Below are 23,357 nucleotides of genomic sequence, written 5' to 3'. Positions count from 1 at the left end.
AGTAAAGAAGGAACAAATTGATAAGATGATAGATAGACTTGGAATAAACAGAAACATGGCTAGATTGTTGGAGGGATGTGGACAAAACTAGGCAACAAAGTGATTTGGACAGGTACAAACAAAAACATATATGAAAGTCCCAATTCCTCTGATTTTTCCATCAGTACTCATACTTTTCTGACCCACACCTGTCCGTTACTGTTTGTATGTACATATGTAATGTATATGACATGACTTTTGATACCAGTACAATGTTTAAACATTTCTAGTCCTTGTCCTGTGACTTTCCAACCATCACATTACCACAAGGTAGTCTGTCGCCCTTTCTCCATTGTCTTTCAATATAATAAATACCCATAGTTTTGTGTATATATACCTGTATTGCATGCTTAAAATCAATATGATTGTAAAGTTAGATTCCGACATATTTTGTATGGGAGTATCTCTCCAAATGGGGGAAATGTTGCCTATTGAAACTATAGGTGTCGTTTTTCTGTTTATACAGAGTTATTGCCCTTTATTCTTCAATTTCACTGTTTATATGTGCATATTTCGATAACGTGTAATCCTTTTGCCCTGTTCAATTTAAAACTGATCCAACAATCCAGCTCTTTCACAGTCTAACCAATGTATTGATGACTGGATTAGTAAGAATGGATTGCAATAATATCCATATGGAACTGGGATATTTAAGTTTGGAGTATTTTATGGAAAAAAAATAGTAATATAGTGTTTACGGGCATTTTTTGTATATATATCACATGACTGTTATTCAATATACTACACTATGAGTAATGTATGATACATTAAATGTCATTAACATTATTGGGGCTTCATCAATCATAAACTACAGCAGCATGCAATTGTTACAGTTGTAAAAAGCATAATCTTTAACAGGAAGCCTTTGTGTCTAAAATATTGCTGAGGTTCAATTGTTTTGTTATGAATATGATAGAATTTTTAACTTGTCAATATAATATGGAATTCATAAATTTTCAAAAAAACTTATTTGAAATTCTATTAGCCGAAAGACTTAATTGTGTCAATCAAATTATTTATTTAAATCATTTATCAGGTATCCTACTGTACTGTGTCTCCTGTAGGATTATAGCTAGCTGGAAGCTCATACAGTTGTGTGATCGCACATCGTTCCAAAAATATTTTGCCACATCGTGCGCACAAATGTGCGATGTGCGATACAAACCGCAAAACTGTGCGATGTAAACCGCACAGCTAACGATCGGTTTATAAATATTACGAAATAACTAGTAATACGAAAACATATACGAAAAAAATTCAAATTATGATATAAGATGGTCGCTATTATATATACGTGCTGCATAACAATTGTTTTCATTCATGGAACATGTATGACCTGTTAGTTTTTGACGGCCTGGTGATACATCTACATGTACATGTACCAGTATCGTGGAACGTTGTGCGATCACATAACTCTACAATGTACGTTGTTCACATGGACTTAAAGCTGTTCGGAAGGTAGAGTGAAAATAAACATTGCATTTCTTGAATGTTGCCCCAGACTTTGTATTCATCTGATTTCTAAGTGTATTAATTAATATAGTTACTTGATTTTAACAAATCATTTTCCCAAAACAGGATGAAGGATGGCAAGGTGCTGACCTCTGGTGAGAGGTTCAAACTTCTGAACTTTAATGACGAGATCTACTCGCTGCTGGTTCAGTCCGTAGATACAGATGACGAAGGTCGTTACACATGCTGGGCCCACAACAAGTACGGCGAGGCCATGACTGAGGCGTACCTCAACGTTCTAGGTATGTCTATGTAACTGATGCATCACGAATATACCAAGTTTGTGTTCATGAACATTCTGTCATTTAAAAATCATGGATAAAAATCTAGAGTATTTTTTGGGGAATTTTCTTTGCTGTATTTGGGAAAAACTTTTTTGTTTGCTTCAAAATGATGTAATGCGACTGTAAGGGTCATTTTATTTCCGTGTTTCATATTATTATATACTGTCTAAACATAAATAAAGTTTTATTGCTACATAATATTCAGAAGTTCACAAATAAGCCCTCTTAGGCTTACTCAAGGATAAATATGGTACTAAACTTTTAAACTAGGGGGGGGGGGGTTTTGAGGATAAATACGGTACTAAACTTTTAAACTAGCTAGGGTAGGGGGCTTATTTGAGGATAAATACGGTACTAAACTTTTAAACTAGGGTAGGGGGCTTATTTGAGGATAAATATGGTACTAAACTTTTAAACAAGTGTAGGGGGCTTATTTAAGGATAAATACGGTACTAAACTTTTACACTAGGGTAGGGGGCTTATTTGAGGACCTGCAGCTTGGTACCTAACCTTTACAATAGGGGAGGGGGCTTATTTGAGGATAAATAAAATACTTAACTTTGACTCTAAGGGAGGGGGCTTATTTGAGGATGCATGGATAAGAGTAAATTTTCACCATTAATACACACAAGATGGTCCAAAATGTTACTGTAGTAATTCATCACAACATACCTACTTTCTTTTGTAATCACTGTAAAAAGGAAACTGAAGCAAGCACAACTCTAACATGAATTGAAGAATTTGTGATGATTTTCACTATTCTTCTGTTTAGTAAAATATTTATTCCAACTGAAGAAAGTTAAATTTTCAGAGATTCTGATGAAGACATTGCAAGGATTATGATGGATTCTACCATGTTTGCTATGCAATGCCAGTTTTGATTGGTTTAAAACCATGTATTATTTTCCAATAATACACGCTCGTACCAATAATACACGCTCGTGAGTCAAGGCTGTTCCAATTTTATATATCTAATATTCACACACTTTATGTAACGTTACTATAGCCGAGTGGGCTAATGGGTTAGTCTTTCGTTCAATTTTTATCACGATGCGTGTTCGAATCCTACGAGGCCCCTTCCTTTTTTTTTCTTTTCTTTTTTTTTATCCCTTTTTTAATTTTCAAAATCAATGCCATATGATAGATGCTCTTGATTGTAGTACTGTAGTGTCTGTAAAGAAATGTATATTTCATCAACAAATAATGCAATACTCAAGAAATAAATTACAAGGTTTTCCCATCGTCCTCATTGTATATCCTGCAACAATACACGAATCATCGTTAATTATTTCTTAATTTAATTCTGAAAGTCAACTTTAGAGAGATTTTTTTTTATTCTTTCATTTAAAAAAAATAAAAAAATTCAAGAACAAATATCTATTTTGTTTTAAGCTCTCCATGACAATATGGATGATGATGACATGGCACCCAAATTTTTGACCAAATTTTATGACCAGACTGTAACGGAGGGTGTACCCTGTGATCTGCAGTGTATGATCGCTGGGAAACCCCAGCCAAGTGTCCAATGGCTGCATAACAACAATGAACTGATTGCCACCTCAGAGATTGCCATCGTGAACCAAGCTAATTTTTGTAGTCTGAAAATCAAAGAAGTAAGCAAAGACAATGCTGGAAAATATGCCTGCCTTCTAAAGAACGGACTTGGAGAGGCGAGTTGTTCTGCAGGAATTACCATCATCGACAAGAAAATCAAAGGCGTACCAATGCTGCCTAAGTTTCTAAAGAAATTGTGTGACGTCACAGCAAAGACGAATGAGGATTTCGAGTTTGAAGTTGTTGTCGTCGGGGAGCCTAAACCCAAAGTCACATGGCAGTACAACCATAAGCAAATTTCGGTAAACACACGTTTAATTATAAATTTGAACTGGAATTGAAAGTCAAAAATTTCTTGGCATGCATGAGGCAGATGAAAATAAAGTATAATTCTATATAAAAAAAATGCAAATTTCCTTACTTTTTATCTCAATTCCTGTACAATAAAAACATATATTTTTGATGGCAGGGCTTTTTCTGAGGGGCGTTTTGGGGCTGTTAATGGGCCCCATTCCCAATTGGAATTATTTCATTTAAAGCCAAATTCCCAAAATTTGCAGTTTACTCCTGAAAAATTTTCCCCAATTCAACAATTTTCTGCCCAAAATGAGGCAAAAAGGCCCCATCCGAAATCAGAAAGAAAAAGCACTGGATGGATCAGGTTGGGCATTGGTTAATGGACTCAAGTTTTATACTTCCCTGATAGAACAAGAAAAAGCACGCTTCCATCCAGGCCAACAAGAGTGACAAAATAAGTGTATAAACTTGTTTTCGTGATAGTTGTAAAATAAATAAATTCATAATATAATCAGAACTTTAGATAATCATGCTTGTTTTACCTACAGGGAAGCCATAGGAGAATGCGTAAAAGTCATGAAGGGGACGTGTATCGTCTCACCATCAGTGATGTCCGCCTAGAGGATGATGGGAAGTTCACATGTAAAGCTGCCAACTCGGAGGGTGAGGTGTACTGCAGTTGTAACCTGTTGGTTAAGGAGTCGAGGATACAGTTAGAGCCGGCTGAGGAGCCAAGGTACATTTAATACTTGATAAAGTGATACCTGTTTACTCTCGAGTATAACGAGACACTGTCACATAGCTGTAATCCCTTTCCTGTAAATTGCTCAATGGAACCTGTGGATAGCATCAAAATGGGCAGGTTATTCTATTCGACCAGATGTAAAAGATTTCAAGTCGATCTTGTTGTCTATTTACTCGTAAATTTGAGAGTTCTTTCCCTTCAAACAGTTTCACCCAGAAGGACTTCGATGCACGTTATGGCTGTGCACCTACTTTCCTGAAGAAGATGGAGGATGTGAGCACCCCAAGTGGACAATCTGCCAAGTTTGAATGCCGTATCATGGGAATCCCAGAACCTAATGTCCAGTGGTAAGCATTTTTTAAAGAGGTTTTTGCATAATTGTCATGGTCCATTGATTTCTGATGACTGCTTTTGATAGCAGTATGGGTGAACAGTAGAAGATTTTTCTCATAAATGTGTTAAATTTTTATGAAAACAGCTTTATTTCGGTATCATTTATGTGTCTGACAATTAAAAAATATCATGGCTGTATGAATATATGTATTGTATACATAAATGATAAGTTCTTGCAATTTCTTTATGAAGAATAGCATTCACTTTTTTATGATTCTTAATATATAAGATATTTATAATATAATACATATAATATGTGTCCACAGTGTCTATATCAGACTATACAGTAGACCCTTTTTAAGACAAACAGACACGATCAAAATGTCTGCTTATTACAAAATCAATTAGAAAATCCTAAAAAATAGCTTAAACTTAAGCTACAAAGTGTATAGTTTCCGTTATTTTGAAATTGTTCCTCTGGTCCTAAGGATTTCGTTATAAAAAAGTTTTACTGTTTTATCTGACTTCTGTAAATGTGTCTCCATGCAGGTTTAAGAATGGTGTTCCAATAACCCAGGGTAAGAAGTACTGGACGTCCCAGGACTCCGCAGGTAATTGTGGACTACAGGTGTATGATGTTGGGGCCGGTGACGAGGGCATTTACACTTGTACTTTGACCAATCCAGCGGGAGAGATCTCCACCAATGCAAGTCTTCGTATCGGCAGTACGTATAAAAATGTTGAGATTTGTTAGAGGCACAGTCGCCTATTAGTAGGACTCTCGATCGGCTATATGACAGAAAGGTCGCTAGTTAAAGTCTCATTACAGGCACTGCCTTGAACAAGATACTTTACTCTGTTGTGTAACAGTCAACTCAGCTGTAAATAAGTATGTGGTAGGGCAGTGCAAGAAATGTTGTATGTAAGTTATTGCACAGAAATGGCAGCTCCAGCTGCATTCTCCCCAGGTAGATGAGAAAGATATTTGCTGGTCGCTAAAGGCTCGATAATGGTTGATATTTTGAAACCGCTTTGAGAAGGCTATATTGCTGTGATATAAAGTGGTATATAAGAACTTTAGATTATTATCAATTATATATTGCTGTGTATTGCTGACAATATATAATATACACTGTATCCTGATGTTGTTCACACTTATTCCTTTCCAATTAAATAGATTTTGGATGTTACAGAGAAATAATTAAGTCAGGAAAGATTCTGTATATTCCAGTTTCATAAACATTTATCATTAAAGTTTGTGTTGAAACTTGTAGAGTACATTATACAATTACCACCAAAATTTAAAGGCAAAGCTTCCTGGTAAAACATATACAAGCTGTTACATATGGAAAAACCTTCACATATGCATCAAGAAATCTTTTCGTAATGCAGAGTTACCTGCTCTTGTGAGCATGCACACACGTCAATAGATTGGGTGAGAAAATTACATCCTTTTCTGACTGTCACATATTCATGACATAACTCTCACAAACAAATTATCATTATGTAACATCTAATTCATGCTCACAAAAGCAGAGAGCTCTGCATTACAAAAAGAATGAACAAGAGAATTTAACACTGAAAGGATTAAGTTAAGATATCCTCTCTATTAAATTATTATAGGGCCACGGTGGCCGAGTGGTTAAGGTGTCCCAACACTTTATCACTAGCCCTCCACCTCTGGGTTGCGAGTTCGAAACCTACTTGGGGCAGTTGCCAGGTACTGACCAGGTATTGACCGTAGGCCAGTGGTTTTTCTCCGGGTACTCCGGCTTTCCTCACCTCCAAAACCTAGCACGTCCTTAAATGACCCTGGACGTTAAACAAAAACAAACCAAACTAATAAATCTGAGAAGTAAAGTAATATTCTCAACTATAGTTAGTTAACCTGTTTCAATAAAGATATTTTTGTGCTTGAAAAGTTTTTTAAAAGGAAATCATTCATACTTGATCTTTTGTTGTCTGCAGAGCCAAAAGAATCTATGGAACGTGACTTCCCATCCAAGACCTCGAAAGGCAGACGCCTTTCCCGAGAAGATATGTTGGATTGTAAGTTTTAACCTGAGGAGCATTAATAAAAACAAATCTAGTTTTCTTTAGTGACAAAACCATTCAGTCCTGTTACTTCTAATATTTTGAAAAAAGAGGGCTGATTAATTGTCTTCAGTACATGGATAAAGCAATGCAAATCAACCACAGACATGACTATGATTTTGAAAACTCAAAAAACTTTCCGAAGTCCTCATCCAATTTTTATGCTACATTAACATATGCTACATTGCTAATTTTTTTTAATTTTATAGCTACTCGTGCACCAACCATGTCTCGAGATGAGCCAACCATAAAGAGCACACGACCAGATACTGTGCGTTTGTCATGGGCACCTGCTCCAACATCAGGTCTGCCAAAGGATGCACGTAACATCCGATACCTTGTTGAGTCAAAGGCCCTACCAAATGCAGATTGGAAGACAATCGGGGATGGTATCCACAGCAACACATTCATGGCAAAGAACTTGAACCCAGATAAGGAATATGCGTTCCGCGTTCGTGCAGAGAACCAGTTTGGTCAGAGCGATCCCACACAGCCTGCTAGGCTGGAACGCATCAAATTGGGTGGGTAAAATAGTGATGAACTTAAGTTAAGTGCTAATTACTACAGCTAGTTTACAATGGTCTGGGAGGGTTTATTCATGAACTACATTTATATAACTTTTCTGAAATTGATGAGTCTGGAAAAATGAAGAAGGGGGCATATTTGTGGACTGGAGCTTATTTTATCAATACAGTTATTGATAAAAGGGAACAAAAGTAAGCTTACATGTATGGCCATATTTCTCGTAAAGAGAAAATACATGTATAGCAAACATGGATAAACTATAATGCTGCATTTGTGTGTCTATGTAATACGAAAACAGGAAATCTATATCTAAGCTGATGAGAAATTTGTTTGCATGGTAACATTTGTATCTATTTATAGATGAGAAGATAGAGAAGAAGAAAGTTATTCTACCTGAGAGCAAGAGTAAGTATGATTATAACGTAGGAAACAATCTATATTTGTGTTTAGTTTTATGGAATCAAAACAATGGGCTACCGAGAAATGTTTGGAGAAAAATTAATTTAAAAGTCTAGCTTATTACATTTTTATATTCTATATTTTAATTGTATCTATAGTTTATCTTAAAATGTACCCATATGTAAATTTGTATCTATGACATGACAACCTGGTTTCGAACATAATTTTAGTTATTCATATAAAACTGTACTATTTGTGCATAAAATATTAAATCTTAAAACCATATATACATTTTCATACAGATCTACAAAATTGCGATGATATAAATATTCATTTATAGGACCTCCATCACTACCGTCAACTAGACCTGTCATAACCGATTACGGACAGGAATCTGTTAGGTTGGCATGGAAACCAGCCCCGCCTCCAGTGACTATCAAGAAGCCCCTTCCTGTTTCGTACCGTGTGGAAGCGCAGGAGTTGCCAAGCACCGATTGGCTGCCTATGGCCAGTGGGCTATCCACACCAAGTTATTATCTGCCACAGCTCCAGGATCGCCATGACTACAACATCAGAGTCCGAGCTGAAAACAAATATGGAGTCAGTGAACCATCCGAGCCTCTTTGGCTTCCCAGAGCGCATAGTAAGTATCCAAAACAATGGTTTATGTAGGGTCTGTCCCTGACTCCACAGAAACCTGAGTTCTCATGACGGATGAAATATCTGTGTGAAATTGAACATAAATCTATCGTTACATCACTGTTACTGCTATGCTGGATGCATACAACAAAAAAATAGCTGACAGGCCCACCATTAGTGAAATATTATATTCAATATTAAAATTAGCGAAGTAAAATATAAGTGTAATGTACTAAAAAAGAAATTGTGTTCTTTTCAGTGTACTTTAGTGTCCAATAGTGTTGTCTTGGTATAGAATACCACCCTTGTCTCCGGCTCGGATACTTTGCCATCCCTCGACAACACTATCACACCACAGCGCCCTCAAAAGAAGGCAATAATGTATAGTAGTCTAATAGCTAAGTCTTACCTACGGGTATCCACATCACAAGGGAAAAAATCACATTTTACATCATTCCAATGAGGTAGCTGAATATTTCTATTTTGCTGAATATGTATTCGATTTCAACATTATTAAAAACACATGATACCAGAGAACATCATTGTAAGGATTTCCCAGAGCACCATGCAAGTTTTCCTGTATATTAATTTTAAAGGTGTAGACAAAATTTCAAAAAGGAATTTCATTTGTTATATTATCAATCCCTAAGCCTATCTTTAAGATTCAATCACTGTAGATGTTTCTCTTACACATGGAAAACCTGACACCTTCTGAGTAAGATGTTGCCACAGACACATGTATGTACAAACATTAGCAGACATTATGGATATTTTCCTAAAAGTTTGCAAGATAGATGTAACTGTCCTAGTTATTTTACACAAAAGTTATTTTTGTTTGAAGGTTTCCCTGGTGTGCCAATCAGACGACCAGAAATCGTTGAAATGGAGCCAGAATATGTGAAGTTGTCATGGGAACGTGTTGATGTTCCTCCCACTGCCCTTGACGAAGAACCTCTAAGGTATATGATTGAGATGCAGGAGCCAACAAGCCGTGACTGGCGTGAGATCGCACAGGATATCCGTGAACCCCACTACACAGTTCGTGACCTTCGACCTGGCGATGACTATAGGTTCAGAGTTCGCTCCAGATCTCTGGCTGGCCCTCTCAGTGAACCATCACCTGCTACATCTCTGTACAGAACTATGGGTATGCAGCCATTATTTAATGTATAATGAGGTGTTTTATTGACCACTCTCAATTTCAAACCATTGTTCTGTACAAATTACAAAAGCAAAGTGACTTCTAAACACATAATTTTCATGGTGTGGTAGTTTTGGACACTTACAGTTATATGCAATGGGTCCTTTTTCAGTCAGTAATATTGTAATATGATTTAGATGACACTTATTTGATTTATTTGATGAAAATTAAAGTTTTATCCACTTAACCTGACAAATGCAATTCTGTATTTGATAAAAAAAATTCAGGCAAATCCAATTCCACTTATACTTTTTAAAACTTGCAGAACTCCAGTTCAAAAAATCATATGAGATGTGAGCTTCTCTACATTTAGATATATTTTATGTTTCGTATAGCTACAACACGAGTGCCAATCGACAGGATCCAACTTGATGATCATGAATTTGACACTGAGGGAATTAATTTGTCTTGGAATCGAGTGAAACATCCCGCCTTATCACCGTGACGATGAGCCACTCCTCTATTCCGTGGAGATGATGGAACAGCCAATCGATGATTGGCGGCCTGTTGTGTCTGGCATACCAACTCAACGCTATCGAGTCACTGACCTTGCTCCAGACCGAGACTACAAGTTCCGTGTCCGGGCTCTGAGTTCCTATGGAATCAGTCCTCCATCATATGCCCTTCCTGTTTCGTACCGTCGGCCACTTCCCAGTAAGTGTAAGAAAAATACATGAAACTGACCAATTTTAAGCCTGCATTAACATAAAACTATATATATAATCTCAGTATTTGGATAACGTATTTTGCCCTCAGTAATGAAATGGTTTTCTTTATCCGAAATCCAGGTGTGTCTTAGCTAATTTTCTTTCTTTATCATTTTTTTCTTTCTTCTAATGATTTTATTGTTTTATAGGTCCAAGCCGCCCTCTACTAGACCACACCCCCAGACTCATGTATGATGACACAGATAGCCTGGCATTGGCATGGCAACCTCCTACTCTTGACTCAACTCGACCACTCAGATACAGAGTTCAAATGCAGGCTCCGCCCAGTATGGACTGGCGTACAATGGCGTCAGACATTCCCGACACTCGTTATCGGATTAGTGGTCTGGGTCCCAGTCGAGACTACATGTTCCGTGTTGTCCCGGAGACGTCCTTGGGACAACTTGATCCATTGCCTTCTGTATCCCTTAGTTCTCTGCCAAGTAAGTTCTTTTAGAGTAAAATATTTAGGTCAACTGCCTGAAATGCTGTGGTGCGGCATCTTTCCATCCGTCTGGTGCAACTCTGCATTAAATCAGCTTCTCAATAACCAAGAGGCCCATGCAGGTTGATGATATTGTGTCTGTACAAAGCATTAAGGGCTACCAAGTTTGTTCAAATGACTGACCTTGACCTACTTTTAAGGTCACATTGTTATGTGTTGAAACATTGAAAGGATTTCCTCTCAATGACCACGAAGCCCAGGATCAAGATAATTGACCAGTAGCATGCTAGGATGAAAGGCTACCTGATTTGTTAAAATAATTCACCTTCACCTTATTTTAATGTGACCTCACTACATGGCCTCATGGTGATAGGCCCACAAGTCTTTTGGAGTTTCATTAGAAAATGCTATTTCATGATCCTGTTATAAGCCCACTCCTTCTATAAGTAATATTTAGTGTATAGTAACCATTGTATTATAGGATAATAATAGAGCAATATTTATTTGTTTTTCAGCACCAAGAACTTTCCATCCCAGTAGACCAGAAATACTGGATATCGAGCCGACCTCTCTCGGATTGTCATGGAAACGACCTATTGTTGACATGTACACGCCTTTGACTTACAACATCGAGATGCAGGAACCTCCAAGTCTTTCCTGGAGGAATATCCACTCCGGACTGACGGACACTCACTACAGAGTGGGTGGTCTCCAGCCCAGCAGGGACTACATGTTCCGGATCGTACCAGTCACCACATCTGGACAATTGGAGCCTCTTCCTCCAGTATCTATTTCCTCTATGCCAGGTAAGGAGAAAGAAAAAACGGTAGCCAAAAAAAACCCCTAAAAACAAGGATGATTCGAACCTCTTACCCTACAAATCCCTATATTTGTGTGCCTTCTCTTCATGTAACCTAAGTGAAAATATATTTAAAAAAAAAATTCTAATCTACCTACCCTACTTCATTTCTGACCCCAGCTCCTTCAACATAATTTAAACTGATAGAATTCCTTAACTGAAAATAATTACAGTGCACTCTGTTCAAACCAGACTCTGTCCAATCCGGATATTTGCCAAAACCGGCCAAATAATTTGGTCCCAAAAATTCCCTTCTTTATTAATAGTAAATTTAAATACACTCTGCATAATCCGGACTCTGTCTATTCTGTAATCCAGCCATATATTCCGGCCCCATTCCTTCTGTATACTAGTAAATCTACTCTGTATAAACTGGCGTCAGTCCCATTGATGTTTCTCTGGTAGCGTCAGGGGCTCCCGACGAGTGTTTATACAGTTGTAATTGCCGCACAGGTAAATTATCGATTGACCATTTACCGTCACTGTCCACAGGTCGCTATGGCTGGATAAACACCTAAACAGTTGTTACGTACAATAAAGAATGCATTTTGTCAATTCATACCCATAATGTTATGTGTTTCACTGTTTGTAAATGTATCGTAATTAAGAAATGTTTCATGTTGGCTGGCTTCTCCCTTCGCGGACCTTTGTATAGGAACAATGGTTAAGGCATTGGGGGAAGAGGCCAATGTTTATCATTTTATTTCACTACTAGAAGTGAATAAATGTGATTATTAAATCTTTTAAGAACTCCATTGCAATTATCGTTCATTGCGTTGAAAAATGGTTGCGTAAAAAAATTGTTCCCTTTTCTAATTTCTACAAAGTTATCCCAAGAATGCAGAACCATGAACCAAGCATGACTGAAATGGGCCGTGACTCCATCAAGTTGTCATGGCGACCTGCTGAGGTACCGTTTTACAGGAGACAGCCTCTTCCACTCCATTACACTGTAGAGATGCGCACACTACCAAGTTCTGAATGGATCCCAGTTGGACGCAGGGTCAAGGACAACTCCTACATCGTCAAGGGACTTAACCCAAAGAATGACTACGAGTTCCGCGTGAAGGCGGAAACAGACTACGGCTGTAGTTCTCCCACTTATCCTGTTATTGTCCGCAGGAAACCAGGTGAGTGGTACAGTGCATTCCACTTAATCGGGTAACGCTTAATCGGGTATTTCGTTTAATTGGGTAAAATTTCAAAAACCAAAACCATTTTCTCTTAAATCATGTTAAAAAAATTCGTTTAATTGGGTTGGAAAAGTACATGTATATAACACAAAATAGACAACTTCTTTAGATTTGGTGAATCTATCTTATAAATATGGATTATAGATAGTTGATTATCTAGATATCTACTATGTTGATTTCATTGATTCAATTTCCTTCTGCTTCATTCCGTGAAGTTAAGAGGAGTGTCACTGGTTGGAGTCAAAGTGACCTTCCATTCATTTGTAAAATTTCACTTTTTTTTTTTACACATGGTCAATGCCTTATTAAGCTAGATGACATCTTATTGCTCAATTCAGCGATTTTACTGAGAGTTATTCCCCTTTTCTTTGATATGCCTATATAAAAAGAAAGGGATATTGAGTAAAAAGCCTTCAACTTACAATTCTAGATTTGTCCATGGGTTTTATTTACAGTGCCTGTGTTCCCAAGGAGGGAACCTGTCATAAGCAACGTATCACCAGATTCGATCACATTGTCATGGCAACCAGCCACATTACCTGGACACAGCACCAGGATTCCTGTGTACCAGATCGAGGTCCAAGATCCACCCAGTATAGGACAGTGGCGACCTCTCTCAAACAATGTCTCACAGACCACGTACAATGCAGTGGGACTAAGGCCCGACAGGGACTACCTGTTCCGTGTCCGAGCCAAGGTAGACGGGGCACTAGGGGAGCCGACTCTGCCTGTTTATCTGATGAGGAGGTGTGGTGAGTACATAATGGAAAAATAAATTACCATGCTTATATATCATATAAAGATGGATCAATTCAAGGGTGTCAAGTCAATATATTGGAGATGTACTTTCATAGAAAATGTTGTATTTGCTTTTAGATGTAAATATGATTCAAATCAATTATTTTATGATAACCAAGGCTCTTTTAAGATACTTTGAGATAAGATATGGAAGAATGTATCAAAATGTTTGTTTTCCCAAATAGTACAGCACACACCATCAGAATATTGACTGGTACCTGTTTATAGGTAATTACTTTATACATTGACATTACCTACAATTGATGTTACTATATTTAGGACCACCACGAATGCCAACTGACCACCCGTATGTCCATGACATCCAACCAACATCTGTACGGTTACAATGGAGATCAGTAGAGTTATCTCCCCGCCACACTGACTACTCTCCAGTGACGTATCGCCTTGAGGTACAAGAGGGAACACGCAGCGACTGGGTCACACTGGCAGGACGTATACCACACACCGACTTCCATGTTACAAATCTAACACCTGACCAGGAATACAGTTTCCGTGTCAGAGCTGAGAATAAATACGGAGTCAGTGAACCTACAAATTTAGTCCATATCAAACGCAGAGCTGGTATGTTTTTTTCATAGTAGAATCATTAAAATAAACTTTTAATTGAATGGCTTAATTTGAAGTCAAATAGAAATATGTGTATATATAAATCATAATTTCTTTTTCAGTAGAATATCTCTTCCACTGATCATCAAATGTAATGATTATAAAGTTTCAATCAGGTGCCTTCTTTTCTCTAATATTTAAAAAAAATGAATGCATCATACGGTAATCATTCCGACATCTGTTCTGTCACTTTATTTCCAGATTGTATTGATCAAATCTGCAATATTTCTGATTTCATCATTGAGAGGAATCGCTAAAATTGAAATAATCAAAACTCAGACACTTTGTAGTCCTTATACTAGAGCACATTTAAACACATTTTCGTATTTTATACAGTGGCACCAACATTGCCGCAGGACGAACCACTTCTGTACGATGTCGGATCAGGCTCCATCACGTTGTCATGGCGATCGGCTGAGGTGCCATCATTCAGTACCTCTCCTGTGACCTACTCTATATTCGTCCAGGAGTCACCCTCTAGTACCTGGACCCCAATGGTCAGAAGAATACCCCACACATGGTATGTCCTCAATGGAATACGGCCTGACCGGGACTACACCTTCCGTATCCAGGCAGAAAACGAGTTTGGAGTGAGTCGACCCACATTACCTGTACGCCTCTTCCACACAGGTGAGACCAAAGACAAAAGGAATTTGTACAATAAATCATCCTTACTGTTGCATTATCAGTTTTACCCCTTAGAAACAACACTTAATTTGTTAATATATACTTTGATTGTCTGTTTCAAATTTTTAGTTCATTTCTATATGAAAAATTTAAAAAGTTTTGTATTATCAGCCATTCTGTATTTTTTCTAAGAATGTGATGTTATCAGAACTGTTTTCATTAATATAACAGGGTACAAAGCACCCATAGAACTTCCTGAGATCGATGAGTTTGATGAAAAGAGTTCTTCCATAAATCTCCGTTGGCGACCACGCTCAATGACACCATTTGAGGGTGAGCCTTTGCGATATCATGTGGAATCATGGGAGCCCAGGAAGCGCACTTGGAGACGTTTGGCATCAGACATTCCCGATACAAGTTATCGTGTGACCGGGATATCTTCAAACCAGGAAAATATCTTCCGTATAAGAGCGCAGACTAAAGCTGCTCTTAGCGAACCCACCTACCCAATCTCTCTGAGTCGATATCTATGTAAGTAATACATTATAACATAGAAATGAGTCAATTTAGCCCAGTAGTCAAAAGGGATTACCTGATATTGAGATGGTGTTAATTTCGCCAGGACCCTTTCAACTTTTTTCAATAAAAGAGTTCTTTCATGCATATTAGCATGCATTACCCTAATATCAAGAAATATAACTATGAATTTGGAAAGAGAATGGATGAAACAACTGCTTTTGCACTGTGGTACTCTAGCACAAAGTTTGAGTCAACTGCCTACATGTATGTAAAATTGTAAAATCCGTAGCGATACCATCACGAATTTGTACATGAAGGTTTTCTTGGTTTAGATGTTTAAACAGGGTGAGAGTGGTCTAACATGTTAGCACAGGTAATTGTGCATTACATTTTGCTTTTTCCTGTCTTCCTACCCTTGCAGTCCCAATAAGAAGACCACAGCTACATGACCTTGAGTCAGAAGCTGTCAGGTTGTCATGGAGCCCGTACCAACATTCTCGCCCAAGGATGCCGTCATTGCCTCATCTGCCATCAATACCACGACGATACGAAGTGGAACTGCGAGAGCTGGGCACCAATGACTGGAGAAGCGTTGCCACCGTACCAGATACATCCTTCTACTACCGGGGCCTGAGACCACGTCAGGACTATCAGTTCCGTGTCCGTGGAATTTCGGACCAGGGTCCTTCAGATGTCTACTCCAGCCCTGTCACCCTATACAGGAGAACAGGTATGTCCTATAGAACCGTACATGTGTGACGGAATGTGAGCAATATCACATAAAACATGGCATTGTTAGCCAATGTTTTACTGCTTCTAGAAAGACTTGCTTGGTAGAAGAAAAATGATTATATTGTTGATCATGTCTTGTTCGGCATTTAATGTTTTTGACAGTTCTTTCAGCCTATTTTGAGTTTTTGTTCTCATGACCTTCAAGGAATCAACACATTGGCTCTGCTGTGTCTGGCACTCAATTTTCATTGCAAGCTGCTAATATATTGTGTCTCTTCTGTATGATCCTTGGAACAGCTGACATTATTACTGATGGTTAGAAAAGCTTCGCCAATATCAAACAGTAGGTACATGTAGAAAGTATATGATGCCAACGCAATAATGCTAATTATCGGTTTATTTCCCATTTTGCAGCATTACCCAGGGTTCCCCTGTCACGACCAGAGATCATGTCTGTTCAGGATGAGACTGTTGATCTCTCCTGGTCAAGAGTGGACATCCCGGCCACTCAGTATGACGAGACACCTTTGACCTACATCATTGAATCACAGCAACTTCCAGGATACGACTGGACACCGGTTGCACGTGGCATCCCGGACACAAGCTACAGGGTAACTGGACTTCGACGTAATCAAGATTACGCCTTCCGCATCAGAGGAGAGCTCCCGTCTGGACTTTCGGAACCATCGCCGTATGTTCCTGTGTACCGTAGACCAAGTGAGTCCAAGATCATTATCAAAAAGTATCCTAGTATGATTAGTACTAGTATAAGTCCCAGGACATTGTTGTCTCAGTACTACTTCCAGCAGGTCAGTCCGGCCGCTGGTGTCATTGCTGTCAAGACACGTGACGATATAGACACAAGCACATTACACGCTTCCACTGCACGCCCGCCTAATGTATGTGTAGATAGAAACAAGAGGTTAACCAATGTAAATGACAATATCAAAACAAGGCGGGATTTCTTCCTCGCAGAGCTCGAAAGAATTGATACAGAATGGCAAAGGAAACACTTAAAGAGGGTCCGTAAAATCGATTTGAAACCTCCCCTTCCACCAAAGCATGTGGTCAAAGATATTAACTCCAAACCCCCAATGAGCCCTAGATCCCGTCGGGAACAGTTTCTCCAGGATAGTAAAAAGGTAAATGCTAAAATTCCACTTCGGGAGAAGAGTTATGGGTTTAGTAATGCACTTGAGAAATTCAAGAAAGCTGACGTTGAGAGGGTCCACCAGCCAAGAATAGGCGTCCAGGAGGATGACATTAGAAAAGTTGTGAGAGGTAAAGAACTGACCAAAGTACCAAGTAGAGCATCCTTAAGAAAGAAGTATGCTTCTGACATTGACCTCTCCGTGAACAAATTTAAAATAGACCAACCTTCCATTAGAAAACCGTATGTACCAGAACCATCCAGCATTTCAAAGACTGATTTTTATGCACCTAGACTGAACTTGCTGAAGAAAGCATTTGATGATAGCTGCACAAACCTTGGGCGGCATCATAGTCGACCTTCTCGAATCACAGAGAATGCTCGAAAATATCTTTCGTCAGATTATCGCAGGAGAGCATCATCATGGCATGGTTTTACCAGCAAGTACATTTTTGTGGGTCGATCATCCAGTGTGACCCGTGATGCGTTCTGCAGTAGGTCTGTCCGTGCCAGCTCTGTAGATTTGATGAGCGGGTCTTACATCCCAAAAAGAAGTCAGTCCTGCAGCGCAGTCGCCCCTTACCGTGATCCGTCTCTCAGTAGGATCGGTCTCTCGTGGTACCACGACAGGACATCCTCTAATATGCCCTTCGCCAGAAATCGGAGCGCATCTGCATACGATATGGCAAGGAAGCCATCGGTGCCGCCGATGACTTTACCCGAGAGATATTCAAGTACTGAATACTTGACACGTCGTGACAACAGTTCGTCTAGAACAAGAGATATAGGTCGTTCCACTCGGGGTGTGTCTCTTCCTCCTAGCAGTGCCATTAACAGGTACTCAAGTTCGGAGTATCTGAGCAAGCGTGATTACAGTCCATCTGTTGACAGAGATTATAGACGATCTTATCGAGGGATGTCACAGCCTCCAGTCAATGCTTCCGACCGATATTCAAGTTCCGAATATTTGAGTAGAAGAGACCACAGTTCCTCTTTGACGCGTGAGTCGATAACCCGAGATTCAAGCCTATCTATCAGCAGAGGTCCAAAGTCCTACAGAAGCAAGAGTGTGTCTGTAGTGGATGGGTATATACCCATGGCTTCCTCTGCCAGCCGGAATACATACGTACCAAAGACTAAATGCTTCAGAGATAGCTCTCCATCTCCAAGATTGGCCTCTATACCAGCAACACCACCCAGGAGGGACTCATCTCCGTTTATATCCAGAGGAAGTCCTCTCGTATCCCGTAAATGATCTGTAGACGCATTGAGATATTCAGTTGTGTCTGATAGAGGGAGCCTACGAGAATCCTCCATCATGAAGACCCGCCATCTAACACCACAAAGATTGAGGACCATGTCGGTTAGTAGTTCCTGTGGGTCCCTGTATGATACGACCCCATCGAGTTCCAGAGCCCAGTCCATCATCTCGCGCTCTCCTTCTAAGGATTACGCAGACTCACTCAAAGATAAGGAATCTTCCAACTGGATCAGGAAGGTTGTGTCAGGCTTTAGAAAACATATTGCTTAGGGTTTGTCTCGGTTACGTTTTGAAAATTATCAAAATTGCACCGTCATCGCAAATTTTGCTTGGAGATATTCAAGTCTATTTGGAGACAAAAATGCCCACAAACAAATGGAATTATCGTAAAAGACGCTACATAATTATAAGCGTTTAAGTTGTAACTTACATACACAGCAAAATCGTGTCTGATATATCGTGACCCATTATCCCAAACTATCCCCTTGACCAATTTGCATAACAAGCCCCCTAGAGTTGTTTCCGATTTTCCAACTTCAAGTATAGTTCCCACATAGATTACTACCTCTTATATTTTCTTATAAACGCATACACAACTTCTTCTTTTGACATTGCTTAGTATGAAATATGCGTTTTCAGAGTCCTCTCCTTACACTAATGTAGTTGAGACAGCAATCGTACATAGCTAGAGTTGTTTCCCTTTCGTACGAATAGTTCATTCCTCTCCTTGAAGTTAGGCCCCAGTTGACATTTATCAGATAACTTAAACTAGTGATTCATTTGCTATTCTGTATCATTATGTTTTATGACTATACCTTTCCACCCCTGTGCTTACCTTTACAGGAGAATGCAAATAATCTAATAAAGGGGTGAAAAGGTTGATAAAGTTTAATTGCACCTGTTTTAATCAATTTTTTTTGTTTTGTACATTAGTTTTAAGCTTTTCACGTGTTTTATATACATTTCACACGCATTGTTTATTTCTTTAGCGTATTGTAGATGTTTGTCAAGTATATTGTCACATATTTTTAGATAGCACTTTTAACACTTGCATAATACAAATGAAAATTTATTACAATTTGTTTTGATGAAAGGTATAAATTGTCCATCAATTTACCTGTGTAATGTTATTTATTTATTTGTTTATTGATCATTTATTTATTTATTTCATGAATATCGTACTGCAATAGAATTGTGCAATGTAGTTCTCTAATATTGAGTAAATCTGATGTAAAAGTTGGTGAATGGATTTTGGCCAATTTCTACACTTCTAATTAGATTCTAATATAAGCTTATAACCATTGCTAACGCTACACTAACCAATGCCATTATTGCTAAATATTTTGATGTAACTTTTTTGCTGGAGAAATTTTGCTTGCACTGCTATCTTTAGAATGATGACAGACTACACCAGACAAAAATAAACTTTAAGAATTTGACGAGCTATTGTTAATTACTACTTTTTAATTATATTTTGATTAACTGTAACAACGATCAATAGCTATATGGCATTAGGTTATCAATCATATACGGCAAATATTCGCGAAAATCCAAATTTAAAATAAAAAAACATTATATATGAATCGCCAATTAATGAATTTTTATCAGAAGTTTGATAATGAATAATCATGAATCAATTGAAGAACATTTGCCGTATATATTATTTTAATTAATGTTTATGACTTACAATTCAGTGGTATGCGTGCATTATCACAAAATTTAACATTAATAAAATCAATCTAACAACCACTTTGTTTCCTTCTTTCAAAAAAGTGTTTTGTTTATCAATTAAAAAACGTTAGATTTTTATTTAATTCAAAATTACTTTCACATGCAGACACTGGATTGTATGTTATTCTATCAGATAATTTTGTTTTTTATTTTATTTTAATTAAAATACATTTGTTTATACATTTCAAGATTAAAACACTTCAGACTTTGTTTTACTTTATAGAAGTGTTAGTGATATTTTGGGAGTAAAACAGGTGATATCTGGTACATTTTGTAAATTGATTTTATAAGTGGCGTTTCTGTGAAATTTTATATTATGTTGATTATTTCTTAGTCAATTGGAGAATTTAACAATCTTACAAATCTCTGCTTTCACTGTAGTTTAATGATTTTTACAAAATTATCCAAATTATTATCTTATTAATGTTGTTTTGTTGCTTGATATTTTTTCAAAGTGTATTGATAAATTATTTAAGAGAGAATATAAAGATTATAGAAATAATTTTGGTGATAACATTTGTTATAATAATAAGACTGATGGTATTTCCGTCCATGTATTGAAATACTATAATATTTTTCCAAGATATTTTGTAATATCTTTTTATGTTATATTTTTTATCAATCAATATTAAATGTTTCTATTCAATAGGGAATACTTATCACAATCGTTTTTCTGTAGACTGACCCTTCTTAAGTTTTCTTTTCAACGTACTTCTTAATAGGGATGTTATAATTAATGGTAGAATGATGAGTTCTAGATACTGACATTTTGTTTGGAAATATTAATATGTATTTACTCTTTAAATATTAATGTACATAATTAATGTTTATTCTATGTCATCTTGTGTAATTTTAATATATTTATTGTAGAAGTAGTTGGGAATTTGTGCAATTTATCCCTCACTAAGTTATCCTTTACACTGTATGATACTATAGAATGTGCATGGTAAAATTAATTGTATCATAATCAAAAGCATTCAAGTAACTCATCTAAAATCTTACTTTCGTCCAAAAACTTACCTTCGATTCGTCGCACCATCGACTCCTTTGGCCTATTTTTTCTCTTGTTCTAGCATATCCTATCGTCTCTTATTAAAAACGGTAGGGAAGATTATGTCTATCATTTATTTTATTTACTGAAAATGAAAAAAAAAGGATGTGATATAATTTTCCTTTAGAGTATTCTTTACGGCACAGTTCGGTAATGTCAGTCTAAAAAAGATGCTTAAATTGAAAGGAAAAACCAAACATGCCGAAAATATTAGAAGCGTTCAGTGGAATACAGGATTTTTTGGTTTATCAGGAGAACAGCATACTCCTAGAAAATATAACCTATCGATAATGAAACTATAAACATGTACTGTAAATGTTCTTTAAACGCTAAAATATAAGACATCTTTCAAAATTGAACTGATTATCGCAGTAGTGAAGTGGAGCGCCCATATTATTTTCTATAGAAACAGTAGAGAGTGTTGATACATCCATGTCAACAGGCATACAAATATGTTCATTTACAGTAAAGTAGTTTCCCTCACATTCTGTTGTTTTTGCGCTCCTGTAAAATGATACCCTGGCCTTTTGGGTTTCGAACAATACATCAATAATATCCAGTATATTATAATGTTATCGAACAGGATTTTAATTACAATTGGCTACATTGAATATGTGTATTCGTTTACCTCGAAAATCGCTTAATCGTTTTCCGAAAGTTTTCCTGAAAATATTTTTCAAAAAGGACATCCGAAAATATAGTTTACATATATATAGAAAGTAAATCTAGCCTATTACTAGCTTTGGATTGGCGAAATATCTATATTCGTATTGCATGAACCTACTCGTGTATAATAGATAATTATATCATGCATGTAGAAAATATGTCCAAACAGGACAAGATATTTCGGCTTTAAAATTAAGAGTTACTTGAATGTGGTAATATTATTCACCTGCATATGTCAGTCAGGCCAGAAGACCTGTTGGTACCGTAATCTGGAAATGTGCAATTGTTTGTTGTTTATTTTGAGGAAATTTCGCTATTTTATTTCCTGTCAAATACTCCCGAGTTGTCTTTATTTTTTTCATTTTAACAAATATATTGAGAGCATAATGTCCTAGGATTTGATATTAGATGAGTGGTTTGTGTTTAATATAGTTTGAGGAAAACATGGAACATGAATTTACTGCACATTACATTTTTTGTCTGAATTTTCAAAAATGTTTCGAATATTTTGAAAATTATGATAACACAAGAAATATCATTTGTAAATAATAAGAAAACTTACGATGATAAATGATCGTATGAAAATATAAAATTCTAAAATGAATAATGTGCAGAACATTCTATAGATTTCATATCCGGAGATGATTAGTGAAAACAGGTAAGTTTATTTTGAAATGGAGATTGATTGAGAGTGGCTTGGATATTGAAATATAAGAGAAGCATATTATCTTCATCTAGTCTCTATATTCGTTAGTAGATTGATTTCAAATGCTGGACTGTGATACTGTGTGTTTTGTGCCAAACTTAACCGTTTCACCCCTATTTCCCCTGAAGTGGATCAAACCTTTATTGATCAGAACGTACTAAAGCCTGGCAATGGGTGTGAAAGGGTTATACATTATATTGACATTTATGTATTTATTCCATATATCGACATACCAATTACCATCCATACTTTCAGGTGTTGTTTTGTTAATCATCGCTTATAGAATAAGAGTACGACTGTAGACATTGTGATTTGTTGAAACCTGCGTTTTTGAGTTTTAGCTGTTGAAAATAAAAAGTGCTTGCCCAACTTCCGTCTTTGTGTATCTTTCTATAATACATGTTGAAATTGTATATTACCTGTTTTCTTTCAGTGTTGTCAGATCTTATCTTCCACAGTCAGGGTAAACACATGCTTCTTGTGTTGTTTTCTCTGGTTCAAACTAATCTTTTAATTTCGGGTATTGTTGTTTGAATATTTAAGTGTTTTATCGCTCCAAGAAGGCATGGTATTGACTTTTCTCATTCTCTTTTACCCTTCTATCTCCCCGATTATTTTCATATTTCATAATTTCTATTTGGATTTATCATTAACTTCATACTA

At 37.1% G+C, this 23,357-nt stretch overlaps 1 protein-coding gene across 1 annotated transcript in view; it reads left to right on the top strand.

The window, feature by feature from the left end:
* LOC117317674 (titin-like) overlaps positions 1-23,063 on the top strand; it is a 72,425-nt gene extending 49,362 nt beyond the window's left edge. The window contains 21 exon segments of the mRNA XM_033872545.1: positions 1,618-1,793; positions 3,228-3,691; positions 4,235-4,422; positions 4,638-4,778; positions 5,314-5,489; positions 6,733-6,813; positions 7,068-7,379; positions 7,744-7,788; positions 8,123-8,425; positions 9,263-9,568; positions 9,958-10,046; positions 10,048-10,276; positions 10,479-10,772; positions 11,290-11,580; positions 12,461-12,763; positions 13,282-13,578; positions 13,904-14,206; positions 14,588-14,881; positions 15,110-15,409; positions 15,819-16,127; positions 16,544-23,063. Coding sequence (XP_033728436.1) covers positions 1,618-1,793; positions 3,228-3,691; positions 4,235-4,422; positions 4,638-4,778; positions 5,314-5,489; positions 6,733-6,813; positions 7,068-7,379; positions 7,744-7,788; positions 8,123-8,425; positions 9,263-9,568; positions 9,958-10,046; positions 10,048-10,276; positions 10,479-10,772; positions 11,290-11,580; positions 12,461-12,763; positions 13,282-13,578; positions 13,904-14,206; positions 14,588-14,881; positions 15,110-15,409; positions 15,819-16,127; positions 16,544-18,534 — 6,892 coding nt within the window. The 3' untranslated portion in view covers positions 18,535-23,063.
* Positions 23,064-23,357: the final 294 nt, after the last annotated feature.

This window comes from Pecten maximus, chromosome 19 (assembly GCF_902652985.1).
Source record: "Pecten maximus chromosome 19, xPecMax1.1, whole genome shotgun sequence".
Classification (NCBI taxonomy): domain Eukaryota; kingdom Metazoa; phylum Mollusca; class Bivalvia; order Pectinida; family Pectinidae; genus Pecten; species Pecten maximus.
This window is presented reverse-complemented; position numbering and strand designations above follow the sequence as displayed.